Source organism: Lepus europaeus, chromosome 19, assembly GCF_033115175.1.
Source record: "Lepus europaeus isolate LE1 chromosome 19, mLepTim1.pri, whole genome shotgun sequence".
Lineage (NCBI taxonomy): Eukaryota > Metazoa > Chordata > Mammalia > Lagomorpha > Leporidae > Lepus > Lepus europaeus.
Genome location: NC_084845.1, coordinates 1,313,310 through 1,332,026, shown reverse-complemented (window position 1 = coordinate 1,332,026; position 18,717 = coordinate 1,313,310). Strand labels below are relative to the sequence as shown.

General features: G+C 45.6%; 1 protein-coding gene across 3 annotated transcripts; it reads right to left on the bottom strand.

The window, feature by feature from the left end:
• On the bottom strand, positions 1 to 14,018 carry LOC133748517 (zinc finger protein 418-like). 3 transcript variants are annotated; one of them, XM_062177362.1, is made up of 4 exons: positions 13,741 to 14,018; positions 12,882 to 12,920; positions 10,114 to 10,240; positions 1 to 4,466 (listed from the first exon to the last, which is right to left on the bottom strand). In XM_062177362.1, exons 1-4 carry the CDS (start codon positions 13,771 to 13,773, stop codon positions 2,554 to 2,556), a joined length of 2,112 nt encoding a protein of 703 aa, XP_062033346.1. In that variant the 5' UTR covers positions 13,774 to 14,018; the 3' UTR covers positions 1 to 2,553. The 3 variants fall into 3 exon arrangements, with proteins under 3 accessions (XP_062033346.1, XP_062033347.1, XP_062033348.1); XM_062177363.1 differs by lacking the exon at positions 12,882 to 12,920; XM_062177364.1 differs by lacking the exons at positions 10,114 to 10,240; positions 12,882 to 12,920.
• Between the last annotated feature and the right edge of the window lie 4,699 nt (positions 14,019 to 18,717).

The window sequence follows — 18,717 nt, the reverse complement described above, 5'->3', positions numbered from 1 at the left end:
AAAAAAATTATAGGGTCTAGGCACTATGAATATCACAATAGTAAAGCAAATAACTCTTCTAGGATTCAATTATTCCATTTAGCAAGTAAGTGACTCACATGGTGGAAGAATATAGTTGCAACATGTGTTGTTGAACATATTTTTAATGAAAATATTAACCAATTAAAATAGACCAGTAGTAGTAGAAATGTTATGAAAATATTATAAAGGTAGCAAATAAACAGGTGAAAAATGCTCAATATAATGAAACATCAGAGAAACACAACCAAAACCACAGTGAGATGACATTACACATTCAACAGTTAAAATTAGAAAGTCAGACTACCAGGTACGGACACTGCCATTGAGACTTCAATGGACACAAGTTTAGATCAGAATTTTGCATTTCTTAAAAAGTGAGACATTCAACTAAAGTATCAGCCATGGAGAAATGAAATATGTTTCCATATAAAGAACTGTATGCCGATGTTCACTGCAGCTTTTTTTGTAACAGCACAATACTGGCAATTATGCAACTGTCTACTAATAGATGAATGGATAAACAGCTGCACATCCATTGAACAGAATACTACTTAGCAACGAAAAGAATGAAGTATTTACATATGCAACAATAAGCTTTAAATACCGGTCAGGCATGAATATATATCAGAAAAAAGTACACACATTTATGACTCAATTCATATAAAGTTCTAAAGAATGCAAAATGACACCTGCAGGCCTGAGGAAGGCAGAGTGACTGTAACATGTTCACTGAGATTATGATCAGTTCATGAGTTTATATGCATAAAACTTAAAATTGCATAACTTAAATGCATATACATTATTGCACATCAATTATATAAATTTTAAATGGTTTATTTATTTATTTCTTTGAAAGGCAGAATGAGAGATCTTCCATCCACTGGTTCAGTCCCTGAAACCAGGGGCCTGAAACTCCTTATGAGAATCCAACATGGTTGGCAGGAGTCCAAGTACTCGAGTTATATCATCCACTGCTTTCCCAGGTACATTAGCAGAACTGGCCTGGGAGTGGAGCAGCTGGGACTCAAACTGGAACTCTAATACGAGATTCTGGCATCACAAGTGGCTATTTAACAAGCTGCAGCACAACACTGGCTACGGACAATAAATTTTTTAAGGTGCAAAATAAAAATTCTAGATGCCCCACTTTGTGAAAACCAGGTCTGGCACCCATAGTCACAGTTACCTCCCCCCTCACACCTGGGAAAAGGCAATCCCAAAGCAGTGCAATACTGGGGAGCAATAAAGGCTGCTTTGATCAGAGACAACAGACACACCTGATGGACAAAAATAAGTCACTGAATCCCTATAGGAATCTCTTTATCTCATCTTTTTGCCTGTATAGCATTTAGACTTCAGATGTACATTCCAAAAGACAATGGGAATTCACCAAGCCTTAATATTTTCTGTCAATGAGCTCAACCATAGGACAAACACAGATTTGGGGGCGTGGTGACTGCTCACAGCCATGGTCACTGGGATTTAGTGTACACTGCTATAGGAAGCACACACCATTTGTTTGACCGCTAGCTCCTAAATTCTCTGTTCACTGCATCTTGTATTTTTCTTTCGATGGCACGCACCTGGCTCCATATTCTAAACACTGTTGCCAGCATCAGGGCATGTGGCTCTTTATAAAACCTGGTGAAAAGCTTCTCCTCAACAATGCTGGGCATTATGTGTGAATAATGGAACAAATCAGGTTATTTCAAGTAATACTGAACTGACCCCTCTTTAGGGTGGCCTAAAGTCTTAAAAAAGGAAAAAAAAAAAAAAAGAGGCATTGAGGACAAAAAAAATCAGACCATAAAGCCCTGCCCTGCTTCCCTGGGTAGTAATGTAAACAAATCACAACAGAACAGACTACTCTGTCATTAATGTGCCCCTACTAAGGCATACAACGTGGGGACCCCATAAAAGCTGCCCAACCTTTCATACAGAGCCCAGTTCTTAATTCCACCTATCCAAAGCTGGTAACAGAGCTCCCTGGTAGAAGATGAGGAGAAAAAAAGATTTTATTAGTACACAAATTAGAGCAACGCTACATAAGAAGTTACCATTCAGTGATTTGGGGTCTGTAAACATCACCTGACCACCTGGGCCCCTGAATCTCCATGAAGGCAAGCCTTCCCATGAGCCTCAACCTGAACTCACATAAGGCCCTCTCAGCCAGCATGCAGACCCGTGGCACCACTCCAAGGGCTCTGGCTACTCAAGATTTCCTCCAAGACATGGGAGAGAACAGACATCTGCCTTGCCTCAGCACATCAGGGTGACCGACACACGCTATGCAAGACACTACAGGGGAGATGGCTTCTGGTAAAGGCCCCAGTCAGCCTAGAGTGTGTGCAGAGTTGTTCCTGTAAGCCCCTGGGACTCAGGAGGAATTTCACCTTTCTGGATCCCTGCAAGTATGAGGTTCATCTTCAGGCCAACGGATTCCACATAAAGGCTCTCTCCATGTCATTACAGTAAACAGAGAACATGTTTCCTGTAGCTCTAAGGCCTTTCACAAGTGTGGACTTCCTGGTGCTAAATGACATTAGGCTTGGGGTTGAGGGATTTCCCACATCTCCTGCCTTCACGAGGCCTCCCCATGGTGTGACATTTTTGGTGCTGAAAAAAGCTGGAGCGTTGGCTAAAGGACTTCCCACACTTGCTGCATTCATAGGGCCTTTCTCCAGTGTGAACTACCTGATGTTGAATGAGGACAGACTTTTGCCGGAAGGATTTTCCACACTGGTCACACTCATACGGTCTTTCTCCAGTGTGAATTCTACAGTGCTGGATAAGGCTGGTGCTCCGACTAAAAGACTTCCCACATTCACCACAATTGTAAGGCTTTTCTCCAGTGTGAACTCTCTGGTGCTTTATGAAAGCAGCTCTTCGGCTAAAGGATTTCCCACACTGGTCACACTCAAAAGGCCTTGCTCTGGTGTGAATTCTCTGGTGTTCAACTAGGCTGTAGCTTTGCCTAAAGAATTTCCCACACTCACCACACTCATAAGGCCTTTCTCCTGTGTGAGTTCTCTGGTGTCGATCAAGTTTGGATTTGTAGCCAAAGGCTTTCCCACATTCTCCACACTCGTAAGGCCTTTCTCCAGTGTGAACCCTCTGGTGTCTAATGAGGGTGGCTCTTTGGCTGAAGGCTTTTCCACACTGGCCACATTCATAAATTTTTGTTGTAGTGTGAATTCTACGGTGTTCAATAAGGCTGAAGTTTTGTCTAAAGAATTTACCACATTCTGTACACTCATAAGGCCTTTCTCCAGTGTGAATTCTCTGGTGTCTAATGAGGGTGGCTCTTTGACTAAAGGCTTTGCCACATTCTGTGCACTCATAAGGCCTTTCTCCAGTGTGAATTCTGTAGTGTTCAATAAGGTTGGAGCTTTGACTAAAGGATTTTCCACATACCCCACACTTATATGGCCTTTCTCCAGTGTGAACTCTCTGGTGTATAATTAGAGTGGCTTTTTGACTGAAGGATTTCTCACACTGGCCACAGGCGTAAGGCCTTGCTGTAGTGTGAATTCTCTGGTGTTCAACGAGGCTGAAGCTCTGTCTAAAGAATTTCCCACACTCAACACATGCATAAGGCCTTTCTCCTGTGTGAGTTCTCTGGTGCCGAACAAGGTTGGATTTGCACCCAAAGGCCTTCCCACATTCCCTGCACTCATAAGGCCTTTCCCCACTGTGAGTTCTGCAGTGCTCAATAAGGTTGGAGCTTTGACTAAAAGACTTATCACATTTGTCACATTTATATGGCTTTTCTCCAGTATGAACTCTCCGGTGTATGATAAGGGTAGCTTTTTGGCTAAAAGATTTTCCACATTCACTGCACTCATAAGGTCTTCCTCCATTGCGGGCTCTCTGGAATGGAACAAGTGAGTATTTGTCACGGAAGGCAGTTCCACATTTGCTTGACTCATAAGTGCTTTCTCCAGAACATACTCTTGGACGCTGAACAGCAGTATGTCTCTGGTCGGAAGCTTTTCTGCACTCATCTGACTGGTGATGACTATCTCCACAGTGAAAGGTCTCCCTACAATCAGTGGTCTTGTTTGGCTTTTCCACTTTGGGAATGGCTTGGGAGTGAAGAAGGCCCCACTTGGTGAGGAAGTCCTTTCTAATCTTTCTACAAAAGGAGGGCTTCTCTGACAAATGGTATATGAAGTTCTTCAGAAGGGAGGCTCTATCCACATGTCTTCTGAGTGAATCCTTCGCACTACAATGCTTTTGGTCCTGGCGAAGGTGTGCATATATTCTAGAAGAGTTCGGTCTCTGCCCAGGTAGATCAGCTAGGTGCAAAACATCTTTCAGGATTGGGACACACATTTCACAAGGGTGAGGCTTCTGGGTAGACAGACTTTTCTTTAAAGTCCTAACTTGTGACATTCCTTTTGCAGAAATACTCTGTTCTTCATCCTCAGTTCCATGCCAACACACTGAAAGAAGAGAAATATTGATGAGAAGCATGCTATTTACGGTGGGAGAGTCTTGGCCATGTTTGAAAAATTCTTTGTACGGTATGATGTTTTGACACCTACAAAAGACGTGGCTGGGGGTGGGTGTTTGGAGATCAGCTAAAGACACCCCTTGGGGCACCTGCTTCCCATATTGGGGTACCTGGGTTTGGGTCCTAGCTTCACTCCTAATGCATGCACTAGGGGGGCGGCCATCAAGAGCCCATATTGCAAACCATGTCCTTGTTGCTTGTACCCTGCAGGCAGTATTCCTCTGCCCTAACCATCCTGTGGCTGGGTAAGGCCAGTCCCCCCTTCCCAAGGCCCACTGAAATTATTCTCACCAGCTAGTCCTGAGCTGTTTATCCAGCACTGCCTTTCCCACAGAAATCCCAATGAAAGGTGTAGCCCAGTGTTTTCCCCTTGCTCTTGTTTCTGCCCCTCATCTACCAGGTGCTTCTCTATGTTACCCTATGTGACATGGTGTGTCCCCTTCTCTTAGATGTGTAACTAATAAATTTTTCTTTCAGCGGCATTTAACTGTCAGTGGCTTTTGGGTATGTCTACAAATTACAGTCCCACAGATACTGCATAAAACTGATGCAATGAGCAGATTTACTCAGTGTTGCACAGCAGGAACATACTCTGGACTACTCTGTGCCTACCACTTGATTGCACCACCCAACACAGTCTCTGAGAAATTACTGCTAGGAGTAGGGGCTGGCTCATACCACTTTGGACTGGGTCCTTCTTTTCCTGCTTTGCTCTCTAACTTAAGTTGTAGATTGCCCGCAGGTCTTAGCACAGGGGAGGTACAATGTATGCCTGTTCTACTTCTGGGTAAGAGCTGTATGCCTCCAACCTGTCTCTAGGCCATGGTATTTCTGGGTACCTATGCTAAGAGTTGGACGGCTTTCTGGTGTTGATCCAGAAAGCTAGACTTTTACATGAAAATCTTCAAAAGAAATAGTGAAAATTTTCCCTCTCTAGAATTGAACTGACCATGGATGAGGCTTTTTTTTTTTTCTTAAAAAAGATATTTATTTATTTATTTGAAAGGCAGATAGACACAGAGGGAAATCTTCCATCTGTTGGCTCAACCCTCAATGGTCATAATAGCTGGTGCTGGAACAGGCTGCAGGCTGAAGCCAGGAACTCCAACTGGGTCTCTCATCTGGGTAGCAGGAACCCAAGTCTCTGAGCCATCATCCCGTGCATTCCCAGGCATACTCGCAGGGAGCTGTGTCAGCAGCCAAGCAGCCAGGTCACAAACTGGCATTCTGATATGGGATGCAGACATCCAAAGCAGTGGCTTAACTTGCTGCACCACAGCACCCACCCTGCAACAGTCTCCTTGCTCTCTGAATAGGCTGATGTCCTAGACTTCATGTAGCACACTTAAGATGGGTAGGCTCACAAAGCTTCCAATCAAGCTAGCCACCAGGGCTATTAACTTCCAGTCTCTTCATTTTTCAGTTCCCAGAATATATAACCAGGGCTAAAGAGAGAGAGAGAGAGACACTGCCCCAAATTCTCAGTTCAGGGATAGGTCTGATCCACTGAATAGTTGGCGCTCACTTGGCAAAGGGCACCATGGAGGGTTGTAGGCTGGACACTGAGCTCCAGGTAGCACATCCCATTGACTTTGCAACATTCTCTGACAGCCTGGGCAAATAAGGTCCTGAATTTATATCCAACCTAGAAACAAGACTGAATGCTTGGGACATTGTACTCCCAGGACAATCTGCTGGCTTGGTTCTAAATGAACCAGAGGCCAACCCCCATTTACTACCCACCAAGTGCAGGGCACCCTTCCCATGGAAAGTCATGTGACCCAATAAATACAAATGTTTCCAAGGTAAACCTCTTTGTTGCTGCTAGCCTTGGTTAATGCTTGTCTCCCACCTGGAAGCACATAAGGAATCCCATTCTTGGAAAATTGTGGCTCAATGTTTAATAAAGAAAAAGGAGAAAGGACATTTGTCCCAGCTCTTCCTAAGACACTGGAGAAAGGTCTTCAACTTATTAGACTTATTAGAGATCACCTGATTAATATATTTGGGGAAATTTAAGTGCTGCTGACATGCTAACAGTCTCCTTCTTCAAATCAAATTTTTCTCAAAACAGATAATTTAAAAACAAAGCTGAGACCACCGCTATTCTCTAGGATGTAGGCACAATCAGGATGATTAGGAAATCCTAGAAAAGAAGGCCTCCATTTACAACAGAGGTCATTCTTCATGACAAGGGACATATCAGGAAAACACCTCAGCTGAATACCCTCCCCCACAAAAAAGAAAAAAAGGAGGGAGTACCCATCTGTCCTAGCAGTTAAGACTCCCATGTACTATATGGCAGAACCTGGGCTTGATGCTGGGTTCCAGCTCCTAACTCCAGCTGCCTGCATGTGTAGATCCTGGGAGGCAGTGGTGGTGGCTCAAGAAACTGTGTTCCTGCCACCCACATGGGAGACCCGGGCAGTGCCTCACTTCAGACCAGTATAGTGTTGCAGGCATTGGCTAATGCCTAGACACAGAAAAACTGGTTAACAGCTGTCTTTTAAGGACTCTTTATATTTCTATCTGTGACACTTCTTCTTACTCTCATAATTAAAAGCTTTCTATTTAGGAAAACTTATGCTCTAATTCCTCAAATTTTCCACTATCACCACCCTATGGTTTCCTTAATATTGCACCAGAGCATCAGAGGACCGATTGCATTAATCATATTTTAGACTTTTTTTTAGGGGTGGGTAAATGGCACAGTGCTTCTTGGGATGCCTGAATTCATTCTCCAAGTGTCTAGATTTGAGTCCTGGTCCTCCCAACCCCAACTTTCTGCTGATGTGTACCCTCAGAGGCAGCAGGTGATAGCTCAAGTACTTGGGTTCCTGCCACACTTGATGGGGACTCAGACTGAGTTTTTGCTACTGGCTGTGGTTTGGTCCAGCCCTGGCTTTTGCAGATATTTGGGAAGTGACCCAGCAGGTAGAATATCTCTGTCAGTCTGTCTGTCTCTGCCTTTCTAAATAATAAATATTCTGTATGTTATTGACATCTGAAGAAACTTTGAGGAGAGGCTGCTGTTCCCAACTTTAGTCAATTCTTAGGAACAGCAAAGGGCTTGGCCAGGAGCGTGCTGGTAAGATGCTAACTAACCAATCTGAGTCCATACTCCAAATGACTATATACTATGTGACAGAATATTCTACTCCAGGAGGAAATATTCCTCTGCACTAACCATCCTGGGGCCAGAAATCCAGCAACTAAGCTCAGCTCCTATGCCTCAGAATGCACCAAATTATCCAATCTCATGGGGTTGACCCTACACCACTTTTCTGCAGAAACTCCCAATAACTGCCATGGCCTGACGCTTTTCCCCTCATTCCAGCTTCTGCCTCCTGACTGCTGGGCACTTCCCCACATGGCCCTATGTGGCATGTGTCTTCTCTCAGAAAAGTAAATAAAAAATTGTTCCTTCAATCTCATTAGCATCTTCTTACCATGTTGGCATTCAGTGGTCTCCATAAATTAAAGTATACCTGTGGGCATATTTTATTTATTTTCATCTACTTGATAGGCAAAGCAAGAGACATAGAGGCATACATACATACATACATATATATGTATGTGTGTATGTATATATATGTATATATGTATATATATACATATATATGTATGTGTGTATGTATATATGTGTGTATATACATACATATATATATATATATATATATATATATATATAGTGAGAGAGAGAGAGAGAAACGTAGACATACAAGACAGACATGGTGATTTTTCTCTCTACTGATTCATTTCCCAAATGCCTGCAACAGCAGGGACTGGGCCAGGCTGAGGTCAGGAGCCCAGAACTCCATCTGGGTCTCCCACATAGGAGGCAAGGGCCCAAACACTTGGGCCATCATCTACTGCCTTCCCAGGCGCATTAGCAGGAAACTGGATTGAAAGCAGAGGAGTGGGATCTCAAACTGGCATCCAGATATGGGATATGGGTACTCCAAGGGGCAGCTTAACCTACTATACACAAAGCCTTCCTTGTAGGGGTATATTTTAAAACACTGAAAAAGAAGTTCTATCGTACAGACAAGAGACCATATTTTGTTCTGAGGATAAGGGAACTGGAGGCAGCACCGGGTCTCTTAAGGCCACAGAGTGGGAGAGGCCTCACTGATGAAGGACACGAGGATGCAGCTTCCAGAGAGGAAAGGCAAGGTCTCAATTTATTCTGCAAACACTCTTCAGTGGGACCTTGACGGCTGGTGACATGTACATGCTGTGCGGAAGGTTGCTTCAGTACTGGCACAGGAAAATCCAGCTGGAATCGAGTAGGAGTTTCAGAACTGTTCAATGGTGACATGCAGTTGCTACATCAGTATGGGTCAGTGGTGGAGAACATCGCAGGGGGGCCCTTTGAGGCACAAGTGATGCATGCAGACCACAAAATCTAGGGGAGCCGGGAGCCAGACGTCACAGATAAAATGACAAATTGACTAAGTGCCAGGAATGCAAAGCCAAAGCCCTACTGCATACAAAGCCCTTGCACCAAAGCCCTATTGGATACACTGAAGGTTCCTGGTATGATCTGAACATAGCCCTTACTTCATGTCTCCCCCCAGCTTTCACACACCAGGGCCAGGCTTCTTCGGAGATCACTGTGCCATGTCTACCCTATGAAGTAACCAGGACTATCACCATAGCCCCAGTTGTTCAGCTACATGGGATCTGAATGATGCAAGTCCTAAGAAAATACAGGGCAGGTAAGTGGTAAGCAGTGGCTCAAAGCAGTTCAGTATATAATAGATCAAGAGAAAAAAAAATAGAATCAGAAAAAATTTGGAAGAATGGTCTGGAAAAACAGTCCATCCTCTCCATAAAAACCAAGCATGGCAATACTTGCAATTCCTAACAGGCAGCTATGTTGAAACGTTAGCAAGAAGAGAAAGAACTAGGGGCAAAAGATGTCATGGGCCTGGACATAGTCACCCAACCAGGGAGAGGACACAGAAGGTGAGAGCCAGTAGGCTGACTACAAGACACACGCCATTAAGAGCTTTCTCTGAATGCTTTAAAGAGCAGTAGATGTTATGCCTAATAACGGAGAGGGCTGCTCACAGCAGTAGACAGGTACCCACAGAACACATGTCAATAAAATAAGGATGCCGGCGCCGCAGCTCACTAGGCTAATCTTCTGCCTGTGGCACCGACACCCCAGGTTCTAGTCCCGGTCGGGGCACCAGATTCTGTCCCGGTTGTTCTTCTTCCAGTTCAGCTCTCTGCTCTGGCCCGGGAAGGCCGTGGAGGATGGCCCAAGTCCTTAAGCCCTGCACCCACATGGGAGACCAGGAGAAGCACCTAGCTCCTGGCTTTGGATTGGCGCAGTGCACTGGCCGTAGCGGCCATTTAGGGGGTGAACCAACAGAAGGAAGACCTTTCTCTCTGTCTCTCTGTCTCACTGTCTAACTCTGCCTGTCAAAAAATTAAAGATAAATAAATTAATTAATTAAATAAAATAGGGAAGTTCGTAGAGTCCGCGGTCTGGCTGTGGAAGTGGCAGAGCTGCCAAGGAAGAAAAGAGGACACACAAAAACCAAGAGTTGGTGTGAGGGCCTTACCCAGTGAGGTTAAAAGTGCAAAGTTCTCCAGCATCACATGCAGGTATAGGAGTCTCTGAGCCTCATCCAGGAGATCCCATTCCTCCTGGGAGAAGTAAATGGCCACGTCTTCAAAGGTCACACAGCCCTGTCATGATGGGGACAGATCATTCAAGGATTAACTTCCCTCCTGGGATTATAAATTCTTCCACTCACATACACTTCCCCTGTTCACTCTCTTTCCCATCTCGCCACCTCTGAAAAGATACCAGGCCACAGTCCCACTGATCACCATGGCTTCCCACAGCATCAACGGACAGCTGGACCCTCTTGTCAGATAATTATCTCCAGGTTCTCTTGGTTGTATCTCCCGGACACAATTAAACAGAGGCTTGCCTTTCATCCTTATGTCTTAAATGTCACTGACCTAGAGCCATAAGTTCATACTCCCTTTCTGTATATATATATATTTCTCTTTGGATTACATCTTCCTCACACAGCCTCACTCCTACAGCTACTTCCCCTCCCCTGCTCCACACTACAGGCATTCCTCTGGTCTCCCAGCAATACTTGGTACAGCACATCCAGAAAGAGCTTGGAAAAGAGAGACTGAATTGAACGCTAGCCAGACGTCTGATGGTTCCTACTAGCATCCTGCTCTAGAAGTCCTCCTTATCCGACTCTATTCCTTGCTTCAGCCTTAGCCATCGAGAACCATCCGAGTGGTCACAGACTCCCTCTCTCCAGCTATCACTCAACACCTAGCCCTAGAGGTCCTCCACTCCGGAACTGGCGACTCTCCCAAGTGAACACTTGTTCCCTTGAGCTAATCCACCAGCCTGAAACTCACCAGACACAACCAGGGTCACTTCTAGATCACAGTGAGTCAAAAGCCTGGTGAACAGGGACTACAACTGGCTGCAGTGTCATCTTGATTCGATTAATATGTTTCTGCATAACTCAGAAAACTTGGCCACCTACAAGATCATCCACTTTTTTTTTTTTTTTTTGACAGTGTGGATAGTGAGAGAGAGAGACAGAGAGAGAGGTCTTCCTTTATGCCGTTGGTTCACCCTCCAATGGCCACCGCAGCCAGTGCACTGCGGCCGGCGCATTGTGCTGATCCGAAGCCAGGAGCCAGGTGCTTCTCCTGGTCTCCCATGCGGGTGCAGGGACCAAGCACTTGGGCCATCCTCCACTGCACTCCCGGGCCATAGCAGAGAGCTGGCCTGGAAGGGGGGCAACCGGGACAGAATCCGGCGCCCCGACTGGGACTAGAACCCGGTGTGCTGGCGCCGCAGGTGGAGGATTAGCCTATTGAGCTGCGGCGCCAGCCATCATCCACTTTCTTTAAAAAAAAAAAAAAAAATTATTTGTTTATTTGAAAGGCAGAGTTAGAGAGAGGCAGAGGCAGAGAGTGTTCCATCTGCTGATTCACTCCCCAGATGGCCACAATAGCAGGAGCTGGGCCGATTCAAAGCCAGGAGCCAGGAACTTCTTCTGGGTCTCCCACGCAGGCACAGGAGCCCAAGGACTTAGACCATCTTCTACTGCTTTCCCAGGGCATAGCAGAGAGCTGGATCAGAAGTGGAGCAGCCAAGACCCGAACTGATGTCCACATGGGATGCCAGCACTGCAGTTAGGCCACAGTGCTGGCCCCACTTTCTCATACTATTCTGACAGCTACTTCACTCCCTTGGCTATGTTTGTGATATTCATAAACTCTACCCAGATGCCCAAGCATGAGACTCAGTTCTGTATCCCGACCTTACTTTTCTGGGATTCTAATAGCATTACAATAAGAGCAAGATTTCCCTTACTATGTGTGAATCAAGTTATACCCCAAGGCAGACATCATTCACCAACTTTTGGATGCCTTCATTTTCAATCCCTTTCCAGAGTTCCATATATTTGTGGCTAGCTACCAGATATCTCCACTACTGCTCTCTAAAACATCTTCAGAAAGTCTTCAGAAAGTCAAAAACAAAACTCCTTATATCCCCAATGAAAATGAATCCTACTACCAACTTTAACATCCCAGTTAATGGAGCTTCCATCCTGAGTGCTAAAAATAAAAAATGTTGAGGTCATCCAACTACTCTCTCACTCCCTCTCACTCTCAAATTGCAAAATCCTATGCACATCTAATGAATAATCAATCCAGAATCCAACCATTTGGCCACTGCCTGCTCTAGTCACATCAACCCTCATCAGGACTATGCCAGTAGCCTCCTTCCTTGACTTTTTTCCACATCCAGGAGGCTTTTACTTAAGGAACACAAACTTCGTACATTCCATAATTACAACTTGAGGAACATGCTGATTCTTCCCGCCCTCTCTTGGCTTCCCATCACCTCACTCACACCCATAAGCTGTTTTTGCTGCAGTCATAGGGTGTCTGATAAGATTTGTGTCAGATCACCTCATCTTTTGCTTCAACCTCCCGTTTCTCCCATCATCTCCAGAACAGACATTCAACATTCCAGGCCTGACTTCTGCCCTCTGCTCTAATTTTCCATGAGAAAGGAAACATAGGGTTCCTGAGTTAACTCCAAGCACCCACACATTTGGGGACTTACATATCTCTTATCCCACTGGTTGCCAAGAGTTGCACTAGAAACCACTCCACATAACCGATACACTTTATGGATTTACGCTCCATGACGTGCGGTTTCTGCAGGGTTCCCAGGCCCAAGGTGTCAAAGAATGGCAGACAAAGCGTACTAGGACACGGCTCCAGAGGAAAGAGTGGGGTCACACAGCGAGGCCCTGGAACATCATCCGCTCACCTGAGTGCAGTCCATAAGCGCCTTTGTAGTCATGGGAATCTGCAGAAAGAAAGTTGTGAGAAGCAGGTAACCATGGTGGCGGCTTTGTGGACTCAGGCATGCCTGCTCGCCTGCCCAGCCCTGGGGCTACACGACCTCGGATGCCCGAATGATCTTGTGCTGACTCTTTCTTGGGCGACACTGCAGTGTTATTATCCCCCTTTCCAGGCTGTTCTAATTGTACGTGGTAGCTTTGGGATCCGCATGGAGGGAAGGCCTATACTTCCGGGAATGGAAAGTTCCCACCTGTACTTCCGGGGAAGAAAAGTCCTTGTCAAGGTCCCTGCGGGTCCCCAATGAGGATCAGACCCGCCTCAACCTTTAACCCCCATGCCCTGAATCTATAAAAGGAGCCCTTCCAATCTCTGACGCGCGACTTCCCCGGCCCCCGCTCTGTTGGGACCGGAGAACTTCGCCCGGGAGCGGAATCCCAATAAAAGCCTGTGAATTAATTGATTCGTCTGCCTGGGAAGATTTGTTACGCGCCGGACACCTTGCAGAACGCAGCTGTGGAGAATCTTTGCCACGCCTAACTCAGAAGTTTCTCTCGTTCACAAGACTCTAGAGCGCCCAGTGCCCTAGGGATGAAGGTAAAACGCCCCACCTTGCCATCCCAGGTGTGGCTGCTCCCAGCTCCGTCTCCTAAACAAGACTCTACACACACCCACCCCTCTCCCTGTCAAATCCTCCCGCACAGGCTATCAGAAACAGGGACCCCGCCCTCGAGAACGTGACCGTTCTGGACCCCAGCGCCTGCGCCGCCGGGACCTGAGCAGGCACTCAGGGAGTCACAGTGAGGGCAGGTGAGGGCAAGGCTTACCTGAGCAAGGTCCCTCAGCGCGGCCGCCGCCATCAGACCCTGGGCGGAGAGGCACTGGAGGCTGAGGGAGACTTAGCGGGAGATGGGGGCAAGGAAGGCGGAGAGGGAAAGCCGCGGGAGAGGCGTGAGGACCGTTACCACAGCCGTTCCCGCCGCCGTGCGATGGCGACCGGTTTCCCTCGCGCCTTCCCACCCTCGTCACCTTGACCCGCCGTTCGCGCTCTGCAACACCTGACGGCGGAGACGCACTCCAGCGCAGCTACACTGACAGCCCCAGCCGCCGTGACGGCGCCTGCCCCGAGCTTCCGGTCCAAGCACGGAAACGACCCTTTCCCGAGCGCTCATTGGCTTAGCGTCTTGCCACTCGACTCGAGGCATTGTGGGTAGTGTGGTTTCCACGGCGATGGGCGCTCCACAGCCGGATCGCTGAGAACCAGAGGCTGCCGCTGGGGCTGCCTTGGCCGGCTGCATCCTGCCTGCGGGCCGGGTCCAGGCTGGTTGGCACGTGCGTGGGAGACGGGGCAGGGGACGATCCCCACCGGGGTCCGCGCACAGAGGGGCAGGCTGGCCCTCACCGGCGTCGTCGTGGTCAGTCGAGCTGGAGTCCAAAAGCGCAGCGGCGAAATGTCCCGAGCCCCCCTCCCGGTACCTCGCCCCGGGGCCGAAAGTCCAGCCTTCTCCTTCTGAGTCTCCTCCCTGGGCGGTGTCTGCACGGGCTTCGCCTCCCGGGAGGGGCGAGTCGGGGGCTCCCCTCCTGCCTGGAGAGCCCCGGGTGTCTCCGTTCCGACGCCGCTGAGGAGAGGCAGACCCGCTCCCGAGGGGTGTCCTCAGACTGGAGGTACAGGCGCGTTCTGTGGACCTGGCGCTCCACTGCCCCACCGCCCGAGCCAGCTTCAGACCTGGGCACTGTGAGGTCTGCAGTTCCCTCCAGGGTCTCTCTCCACCCCATTCCCCTTCGCGCCCAGCCGGTGCTGTCCCTTCCAAGTGCAACTTCAGAGCATACGTGGTCCCACTGAATGGGAGTGCTTTGGTGCGTGGAGGAAAATAGCTTACCAGAGTTGCCTTGGGAAGGCAGAAGCGACGAGAGTTCGGAGCACCTATGTTTCTTTACGCAGGAAAAAGATCATGGAGACACTGCCCCAGAACATGCATCTCAAATAGGAAATCGGTTGTGAAGAATAGGAATAAAACTAAAAGCTTTACAGATCTAACTGGATTGAGCAATGAACGCTGTCCATAATTTGTTTTCACACTAAAGTTTTTGCTATTCCTTGACAGGAACAAACATAATTACAAAGAAATGCAAGACGCAGAAAAAACACAGGCTAACACACTCGGGGATTTTATTTCAAGTTGCATTCACATAGAGAAAATGGTGCAAAGCTTAATGGCAAGGAAGCCACTCACTGAGGAGGCAGGGGAAATGGCCGCTCTGAAAATGGAAATTTGCATCATCCTCATCCAGGAAGTATTTTGACCTCCAAGCTGCCTCTGTGTGAGGGATCCCGTTGGAGAAAAGCTTCAAAGAGTTGGCTGAGACCAGTTGATTGACAGCAACATCTGTGAGTCTCATACTGTGTCCAGTTAGGAAGGTGAAGTTGTGAAGACAAAGGACAGCATTTTCAGGGATCTTACTCCCAGCTGAGTGAGGAAGAGAATCCCATTTCCAACTTGGCAAAAGCCATCATATCAATATCCACCAGAGCAAAGCAATTGATTAATTCCTTAGTCGATTGGAGTCAAAGGAATGGTAGTTTAACAAACAGAAATAGAAGTGACCATTACCAAGCTTAGTAACCTGCAATGCTAAATCTAACACATACTGCCTTAGTTTAAATGTACAGTAAGTATGTGTGCTCTTGAGGCTGTTCTTGAACGTTCTACTTGGAGACAGTTTACATATCTATCTTTGTGAACTGATGAGAGATTTATGATCCATATGCACAGCAAGTTTTCCAAATCTGTTAATAGAGTCAGAAGGTTGTCTACATACTAGTTAACAAGTTGATGAATTCTGAAGTGAAAAGCCAGGTATACAACTGTGTATAGGCTATGCTAATTTTTTCCAACTGTGGCAGAATAAAAATATAGGCATATAACATATACAGAATGGAGCAGAAGTCAAACTAGTCACTTAAGAAAAAAACTTATGTGGTTTTCTTATAGAAATGTTAGTATTTTATTTAACTGAGTCAAATTAAAATCAAGTGTATAAAAACACAAAATTCAAATGTTAAACCTGATAATATATCCTATTTAAATCCTCTATGTGGAAAGGATATATACACTTCAACTAAAATGAAACTACAAAATTTTGACTTTGTTTACACACACACACACACATGCATCCCCATGTGTATATATCAAGGTAAAACTACTTGCTAAGATCTTAAAATATATGTATTTATTGATCTATATGGTGTGCCATTTTTGAAGCAAATATATAAATATAAATGGAAAACAGTGTTTTGATGTAAGTAAAAATAAATGCAAATATAAAACTAAAGAGTGCCTAAAACTCTAAAACCTACAGTTGATGAGAATAACCATTTTGAATTCAATGAGTATTTCCTTTTAAAGCATACATGTATCTCCTTTCTCCATGTTGCAAAAAACCTAACAATTATGAAAATCATTGAACAATCTAATTCTAGCACCAAATTTATTGACTCTTAATATAGTTTCTCTCAGTATAATAATGTAGAGTGTCTTGAAGAAACACACACACACACTAAACAGCTGATTCCAGGTTAGGGAGGGGAACTTTCCAAGTGTGGCAATGGGCCAGTGCTCATGGAACTCACTGGTATTACAATGTAACCTACCATCCTAAAGCAGCTAGCCTGATAATGGTGATGGCTTTTTGAAAATGACACCAGGTAAGTAGTAATACATTCCAGGTCCTGGGCAAGGTTCTCAAGAAGACTGTGTATGCTGGTAATCAGCATATGACATATAACTTGGTCTTTCATAGCCAGGTTCTCAAATCCATTAAACAAAAAGTGGAAAGAGAGAGTGGCACCACTCAATATTATCCTAGTGGTCCACTAGCAACAGTTTCTCTGCTTGTTCCTGTGTCTTTATTATCTACTGTCACAGAGGTCTTAGATCCAGAGTATTTGTCATGAGTATTTCCTCCTTGTTTTGTCTTGAGTGTGTGTGTGTGTGATTATAGCAAATATCTTTGTTTCCCCCTTCTCTTATTCCGTTGCTATCTAGTAAGAAGAGGTATTGGCTTTATATCATAGTTATTTTAAGTATTATTAATTTTACAGTATAATACTTAGGTTATGGGACATCAAGAAGAGGACCCATCACTCAAGGATTTTACCTCTTTTTTAGGGGAGAAGTTCATGCATTTTTCCTTGTATCTTGTTAACTGCAATTTCTACCTTACTATTGTCCTTGTTTTGGTATAAGAATTGCTTAAGGAGATGAGTGTGGGTACTAATTTAGCAATGATTGGATTTGTGATGGTTAGCTTTATGTGTCAGCTGGTAAAATCGCTGCCTTCCATGTCAGCATCCCATATAGGCACCTGTATGAGTCCCAGCTGCTCCACTTTTGATCCAGCTCCCTGCTGATGGCCTAGAAAAAGCAGCAGAAGATGGCCCAAGCATTTGGGCCCCTGAAACCCACATGGGAGACCCAGATGAAGCTCCTGGATCCTAGTGTCAGCCTGGCCTAGCCCTGGTCGTTGCTGTCATTTGGGGAGTGAACTAGCAGATGGAAGATCGATCTCTCTTTCTTTCTCTCTCTGTAACTCTTTCAAATAAATAAATCTTAAAAAAAAAAAGAAAAATTCAGTCAAATATTTTGGGTGTCTTTGAGGGTGTTTCTGGATAACATTTGAATCAGTAGATAGTATAAAGCAGAATGCCCTCACTAATATTCAGTCAGTTGAAGACTTGAATAGAACAGAAAAGGCTGTTCCTCCCTTGAGAGACAGGACAACTTTGAACTAGCGCCTTGATTTCTACCTTCCTATGAACTCAAATTGAAACAACAGCTCTTTCTGGTTCTTGAGCCTACTGGCCTTTAGAATGGACCTTTTCCATTGGCCCACATGCCATCAGCAGTTCTTGAGACATGTTACCTTCCATAGTTGCATGAACGAATTCCTTATAAGAAATAAATAAGCATCTACATACACACGTACAAACACAAACACACTATTGATTTATTTCTTTGGGAATCCCTGCCTAATAAATACACTGGCTTTTTTTTTTCTTGACAGGCAGTTGGGGGGGAGGGGGAGAGGTCTTTTTTCCATTGGTTCACCCCCACAAATGGCCACTATGGCGGCACACTGTGCCGATCCAAAGCCAGGAGCCAGGTGCTTCCTCCCGGTCTCCCATGTAGGTGCAGGGCCCAAGCACTTGGGCCATCCTCCACTGCCTTCCCAGGCCAAAACAGAGAGCTGGACTGGAAGAAGAGCAACCGGGACTAGAACCAGGGGTGCCAGTGCCACAGGTGGAGGATTAGCCTTTACCATTATCTTTTCTCCCCAAAGTAAAACAGATTCTGGAACTATTAAATATTTTGAATGATCTGTGTGCATTTCTTAATGATATTTCCTAATGAGACAGGAAAATAGGAGCTTTAAAGTGTACAAACCCAGAAAATACCTGTTTGAACAATGAATTAAGATTAATAGCACTAGTAATAAGATGTCAACCTCATGCCTCCTTAAAGTGATACACTTGGAAGGTGACATCACTTCTGGACTATTCTTTCCAAATATGAATAACCACAAACAATTCATGAGCAAGTGTATGTCCCAGTTGCAGGGATATTCTACAAGTTACCTGAACAGTACTTTTCAAAAGCTTTAAAAACAATTTAAGGTTCATAAAAGTCAATGAAAAACAGAAACTGTCACAGATTTGAGAGACTACAGAGACATGAAAACTAAATCCAACGGCATTACTTGACTGGATTTTGAAATGGACAGAAAGAGACATTAGTGAAAACCTG

Bases quoted from the DNA above. Each gene is read 5' to 3' on its own strand.
- LOC133748517 (XM_062177362.1), bottom strand. From the start codon at position 13,773: ATGGCGGCGGCCGCGCTGAGGGACCTTGCTCAG. The intron at 10,241-12,881 runs GTGAGCGGATGA...CCATCATGACAG, and splicing joins CGCTTATGGACTGCACTCAG to GGCTGTGTGACCTTTGAAGA. The intron at 4,467-10,113 runs GTAAGGCCCTCA...CTCTTCTTTCAG, and splicing joins TGCACTTTTAACCTCACTGG to TGTGTTGGCATGGAACTGAG.